The sequence below is a fragment of the Echinops telfairi genome, unplaced genomic scaffold (assembly GCF_000313985.2).
Source record: "Echinops telfairi isolate 266 unplaced genomic scaffold, ASM31398v2 ScPeMD7_49;HRSCAF=173, whole genome shotgun sequence".
In the NCBI taxonomy this organism is placed as follows: domain Eukaryota; kingdom Metazoa; phylum Chordata; class Mammalia; order Afrosoricida; family Tenrecidae; genus Echinops; species Echinops telfairi.
In genome coordinates, this window is record NW_022103947.1 from 2,224,189 (window position 1) to 2,231,472 (window position 7,284).

General features: G+C 40.9%; 1 protein-coding gene across 1 annotated transcript in view; it reads left to right on the forward strand.

The window, feature by feature from the left end:
* The window catches only part of CNTN4 (contactin 4), a 1,263,733-nt gene that overhangs the window by 1,222,771 nt on the left and 33,678 nt on the right, over positions 1–7,284 (forward strand). The window contains exon 18 of the mRNA XM_045290662.1: positions 5,057–5,215. Coding sequence (XP_045146597.1) covers positions 5,057–5,215 — 159 coding nt within the window. The remainder of the gene's footprint in view (positions 1–5,056; positions 5,216–7,284) is intronic.

Sequence of the window (7,284 nt, forward strand, 5' to 3'; positions counted from 1 at the left end):
TCTTGCTTTTGGTGATATGCTTTGGGAAGCAGTGGCTTAAGCTTTGGGAGGAAACACACAACTGTCTAAGTTGTAGTAAATAATAACCTAGATGCAAAGTCTGACACTTTTGAGAATCTCTTTGGTACTACCAACATCACCTAACTTGGACCTGACAACTGCAAACACCTGGCTGAGCTGCGCCAATTTGGGATTGACTGAATCCCAAACCTCACCAAACCAATTTTTAATGTAATAATAAATACACTTTAAAAACAGTAACGACAGCACATTTTAAGACATACAGCTTCACCCCCACTAGAATGGCTATGATATAGATAGGTAGGTGGATAGGTAAATAGATAGACCCCAAACTAAACTCACTGCCATCAAGTTGATTCTGACTCATAGAGACCCAATAGGACAAAGTAAAATTGCCCCTGTGGGTTTCTGAGATTGTAAATCTTTACAGGAGTAGGAAGTCTCATCTCTCTGCCAGATAGATGATAGATGATGATGATGATAGATGATAGATAGATAGATAGATAGATAGATAGATAGATAGATAGATAGATAGATAGAAACAGGTGTTGGCAAAAAAAAGTAGAAGAAAAAGGAATCCTATGAGTAATGTACTCATAGGAATATAAAATGGTATGGCCACTCTGAAGAACAGTTTGACAGTGTTTCAAAAAGTTGAATATAGAATTACCAGGTGACCCAGAAATTCCACATTTGCGTATGTAACCAAAGGAACAAGGGGAAGAAACACAGAGACCTGTGCACTAATGTTCATTGAAGCTGAATTGATAATAGCTAAAAAATGGAACATTCTAAATGTCTACCAACAGATAGATTGATAAACAGATGTGATATATGTAGGCAGTGGAATAGTACTCAGTCATAATCCAAAAGCCCATCATCAGACAGGTCGATAAATAGCTGTGATATATAGAGGCAGTGGAATAATAGTCATAAAGAGAAATGAAGTCTTGATGCAGGCCACATCAGGGATAACTCTTGTGAAATAAATCAGCTGCCAAAGGACAAATCATGTATGATCTCACTCCTATGAAAGAACAATGTACAGAAACCAAAGAATTATTTGGAAAAGGACATCGATAATGGTCTTTAAACAAGAAGAATGTAACCAATGCCCTGCCTTTTACAAGCATCTATAAAGTGAAAGGACTGATTTTACCATTTGCCCACCCACCCAACCCACCCCCCCAAAAGAGAGAGAGGAAACATACTTTTTAATGAAAATCAAACAGTGTAAGCCTGTTAACATCCCCAAATGGAAACTATGCTCAGGGGTTTTCTAAAATGGAAAGTGACACCAAGCAAGAGCCTCAGAGTAATTTCTGAGTTCGTGTCTCCTTTATCTGAGTTCACGCCGTTGTTGTTAGCCACCTTCAACCCACTGGGTGGGCCCCAAGCAGATCTTAGAGTGCTAAGAAGCAAGAGTCCAGGATCTCAGAACTGAAGGCAGGGGGACTGAGTGCACAGAGAACAAGGTATTATTGGAAGTAGCAAAAGTGTTGCTACAGCCCCAGGTATGCAGTAGGAGAAAAATGTGTGGGCGTTAGCAACCTAAACTAATGGTCAAGATGGGTTCATGAAGCGGAGCTCTGAGTATGTTTCTGTTTATCTTCCTGATGGGGCTGCTTTCTTTCCTCTTTACATTATCCACAAGTCTTTCTCAGTGGTGTGCATAAGGGCCAGACCAGAGAACAAACCTGGGTACATTTCCTTATAGAATAAGTTATAAAAACGTGTTTATTTCCATTTTGAAATATGCCAGAGTTGGTCTGTGGTCCCCTTGGGAACAAAGAATTCTGTTGCTGAGAATTTATCCTCTATTTAATTAGGATAATGTTCAGATCAGCAGTTTAAACACCAGTAAATTAGACTAATAAATATTTAAATCAGTAATACTTGAAGTTCTTAAATGATATTGTGTACTTCGTTTCACAGAAAATAACATTAAATACCAAGAGGAATTTGCAAGCACAGACTAAAAGAAAATCTAGTCTAATCAGCTAATAAAGCCAATAAATTAATATGCCATTTAAAGCCAGAACTGCCCATTTTTATCTCCCTAGCTCTGCCCTTGTAACTTTTCTGCATACCAGAAGGGAGGCAGCAATACATTTAAACTGCCCTGTGAGAGAAAGTTGGATTTCAAACTAGCACAGTGTTGGGTTTTTGTTCTGGGGCCATTGCGTCTCTGATGCTAACTCTGTTCATTTTATAAGACTTGGATGGCAGCTAAAAAGTAAGGTGGATCGACCCACTCTTCTCTGAGCAACAGCAGAGGCTCACATATCAGGCCAATGTTCCCCTGTTGCTGCCTGTGACAAAAACTGCTACAAGCCACCAACCCCGTTATCATTTCGCTCAGAGGATAAACATGTACACACTGTCATTTTGAAAGAGGGACCAACTTCCCCAAAACCAAGTTGGTAAACATTCTGTAAGGTCATATTTTCTCCCTGGTGGGGGTGGATGTCCGGAAGATAAAGCACCAACACAGCAATGAAGGTGTCCTCTCAGCCTCAATGCGCGAGTCCATAGGCCTCCTATCCCTCCGACTCCACCGTCAGCAGTGGACGCCGATTCTTCTTATCAATTTAATTCTTTGGAGAGAGTGGAGAAGAAGATTTTTCCCCTTATGGCACTTGGATTTTAAAGGTCATCAAAGAAGCATCCATAGGATAACGGATGGAACTGCTAGGATGAGAAATCTAGCAAAATAAAAAGTAGATTAATCATTTTCTATACCTTGTCTGGTTAATGCATGTCCCAAAGACCAAAGGTTGCCCCTGCCCTATGCGGGTGGCATTCGACTGGCGTGCTGAAATGTCACCATGGAGAATTAATCCATCTCCGCCTACAGATTGCCAGGCATTTCATTCAGGAGTGGGAGGGAGGAGATACATTTAGTCTCACCTGTGGGTCTATAAAAATGATTTTTAAAAAAGGAAAGAGAAATGTAGGGCATCACATAAAGGGCACAGGAGTGAATCCCACAGGAACATCTTGCTTCAGGAAATTACCAGTAACTTTTCACCACTGTTAGGGGTCTCTTTTTACACACCCCGGTGACATGGCCCAATAGTATTTTGGCAGCAAATTTGATTGCTTTATCAGGGATTAGCAAATACCTCCTAGAAATATTTCTTTATGCCAGTCTAACGGGCATGAGGTTTGTCATTTTGTCACCCTCACAATCACCTCCTCTCCCAGGGCGGTCAATTGTGGCTTGTTAGAAGTGCATTTAACTGCCCAGTAAGAGCTTTTCACATTTGAAAAGAGTACAGCTTTGGGTCTTTGCTCTGACTCTGTGATGTTTTGTGTTTGCCTGCCAACCACTTTCCTTTCTGATTTCCACTCTGTTCCTTTCTGATTCCCAAGCCATCATTTAAATCTGATTTCCTCCCCTTTAAATGGGTTAAGTACATGGGCAGAAACAATGAACATCAGGAGGATAAGTAGAAAAATGCTGGTATGACTTGCAGAAAGTGTAAATGAGGGTCTTTAGCTTCCAGACTAATTTTGAGATTACTTTGAAGAAGGGCGAGTCTGGTGGCTTTGGAGCACCGAATGTTCTCCTAGCAGAGCCCCTCACAGAGACATGGCTTCTCATTAGGTGCTGGGCGGAGATGCTGAACAAACTAGGAGGAACCCACTGAGAACCTGCTTCTGGAATGTAACCATGTTTCTTTTCCTGAGCATGGATTCCCAGGAGCTGAGGACTGACTCACGGTCACCTGACAATCATAACACTCTGATAATAGGAACCCTCGTTGTATAATGATTACGCTTTGGACTGCTGACTACAAGATCAGCAGTTTGAAACCACCTGTTGCTCCTCAGAGAAACTCAGGCCTTTCTACTCCAGAAAAGAGTTCCCGTCTTGGAAACTCACAAGGGCAGTTCTACCCTGTCCTATAAGGTTGCTTATAGGGTCACGATGAGTCGGCATTGACTCGATGGCAATGAATTTGTTTTTGTTTGTTTGTTTTGATAAGATTGGCTGATCCCTAGTAGTTGTCATCACACCAGTTCCAACTCATGGCAATCCAGTGTGTGGCAGAGCAGAATTATTCTCTATAGAGCAGAGTTATTCTTCATAGAGCAAAATTATTCTTGTGACTGCGACATTTGAAAACAGAGCAATGGACATTTCTTCCACAGTGCCTCAGGTTAGGGTTGAACTGCCAACCTATTTGATTAGTTGTCCAGCACATAAACACGTGTCCCACTCAGAGAATCCTTGATACATAGTGGTGATGATGTGTGTTGTTGAGCCAATACCAACTCATAGAGACCCGAGAGGACATGGGGACCTGCCTCATAGAGCTTCCAAAGTTAAAATCTTTATGGACATAGGCTGCCACATCTTTATATGGAGCTGCTGATGGATTTAAATCATACACCTTTCCGTTTGCATATGAACGCTTAATCACTGAGCCACCAGGTCTCCTTTTGAGTCATTGTGGTGTTGTTGCTATTACATGACATGAAGTTAATGCTGAATCACAGCAACTCTATATACAATAGAATAAAACCCTGCCAGTCCAAAACCATCCCCACAATCTTTGCTCTGCTTCAGCTCATTGTCACAACCACTGCCACTCTATTGTCCAAAAAACCAAACTCACCGTCAAGCTGGTTCTGACTCACAGTGACCTACTAGGACAGAGGAGAGCTCGCTCTATGGGTTTCCAAGATTGTAAATCTCTAGAGAAGTAGAAAGCCCTGTCTTTCTCCCAAGGAACAGCTGGTGGTTTTGAACTACTGATTTTGCTATTACCCATTACCCTCTAGAATACATATCTTATTGTACATTGTTTTCCTGTGACTTTTTCCCATAAACCCCTAGAACAAAGGATCAGGCCCCATTCACTGTAGAATTTCTAATCCCAGCAAAATGCTGGTACTTGGTCGATGGATTTGACAAGTGAGGGACTGTGTGTGGATAATAAATTATTGGGGGGGTCAGTGCTTTGGATTGCTCACTGGGATATTTGTTGCACACTGCTCCAATTGTAATGCTCTTGCTTGTTCCCAGGTCCCCCAGGTCCCCCAGAGGCTGTGACCATAGATGAAATCACGGACACAACTGCTCAGCTCTCCTGGAGACCTGGGCCTGACAGCCACAGCCCCATCACCATGTATGTCATCCAAGCCAGGACTCCGTTCTCTGTGGGCTGGCAAGCAGTCAAGACAGGTACCTTCTAGGATGCCCAGTCCTTGGGTCACTTCAAAAATATTAGAATTCCAGATAAAAGATAAAGCATTGTGGCAGATATCAGGGGACCCCCCCCAAGTTCTCATCCAGATGTAGCCATAAATGATACATAATAGCAGTTTCCCTAGACCTCAGTCAAATTTATGTCACCTGCAAAGTTATGTATTTGATATTTTTCTTTATATCAATTCATGTGTTTGTGTTGTTATTTCATTTGTCCTAAGCAATAATGTCTGTGAAATAGCAGGTATATTGATCTGGTTCTGTTTCTTACTTTATACATAGCAAAAGGTGCTTTCACACCCGCTGTTCCATAGGAGAAAGACATGCCAGTCCACTTCCATAAAGACAGCAGCCTTGGAAACCCTGGGAGCAGTTGCACTTTGTCCCACATGGTCCCTATGAGTGGTGGCAATGGGTGAAGTTGTTTTTGCTTTGTTAATAAAAGCATACCAATAAGAGTATGCTTTGGGAAGCAGTGACTTAAGCTTATTTTTAGTCAGTCTTTGTAAAGTGTATGCACTGGATGGAGACTAACTAGTGACTGGATGGAGCTCCTTATCTCATGACCCATTTTTATGGAAGACTAAATTGGAGTGTGAAAAGATGTGAATTTTATTTATATTCAAAAATACTTTTGTTGACTATCTCCACCTCTATCAATACCTCCAAATTCACTCAATTGGTGACTTTATTTGGGTTTCATTTGGGGGCAGTTGAACAAACAAGTAGTTATTGCAAATAAAACATATACTCCTATAGTCTCCAATGACTGGCTGTTGACCTTGATGTTTGAGGTAGACATAAATGAAGTGATGTCCAATTTTAAGCCAATCAAATTTGTTATATTGATACTAGCATCCTCATAATTTTTCCTTAAGCTCATCCGACCTCAGAAATGGGTTTCCATGTTTCTGATTGTAATCGCCAACTTTCTTTTGGTTCACAGGAATGTTTTAGGGAGGAAATGTAGGGAAGCTCTAGAAGTTATGCTCCTTGTTAGTTGCTATACAGGTGGCTCCAACTCATGAGCACCACAGAAGGAACCACTGCCTGGTCTGGCACCTTCTTCACAGCTGTTGCTATGTTTGAGCCTATTGTTGCAGCCACTGTGTTAATCCAGCTCTTCCAGGGTCTTCCTGATTTTCACTGACTCTGTACTTTACCAGGCATGATATAGTTTTCCAGGACGGGTCTCTCTAAATAGCATGTCCAAAGTATGTACAAACAAGTTTTGCCATTCTCTCTTCTGAGGAACATTCTGATTGCACTTCTTCCAAGACAGATTTGTTTGTTCTTTTGGCAGTCCATGGTACTTTCCACAATATTCTTCCCAAACACCATAATTCACATACATCCATTGTTCTGTGTTCTTATTCATTCTCCACATATGAGGTGCCTCTTAGCCCTCAATGCAGTATCTTTGTTCTATAACACTTTAAAGAAGTCTGGTGCAGCAGATTTTCCCAATCTATCATTTGATGCCTTGACTATTATTTCCATTAGCATTGATTGTGGATACAAAAAAAATGAAATCATTAACAGCTTCAAGCTTTTCTTTGTCATGATCATGCTATTATTACTTTGGCTGTGAGGACTAAGGTTTTCTTTATATTGAGTTATAATCCATACTGAAGGCTGTTTCTAGACATTCATATTAAGTGCTTCAAGTCCTCTTGACTTTTAGCACATCAAAGGTTGCTCATGAACCTTCCTCCTATCCTGATGTCTCATTCTTCTTCACATGGTTCAACTCTTGAATCCTTTGCTCAGCATATTAATTGAATAAGTATGGTGAAAGATCCAACTTTGACACAACAGCTTTCCTAACTTTATACCATCCTTTTGTTCTCTTCTAATGACTGTTTCATGGTCTGTGCGCAGATTCTGCATGAACACGATTAAGTATTCAGAAATTTTTATTCTTTGAAATCTAGAAATTAGGAGATAGGAATTCCAGTCCTAACTCTGTCACCTTCCCTGAGAAAGTCTTTGAGAACCAACAGATCTTGATATATCTTCATTTTCCTCTTTTGTTAATTGGCATA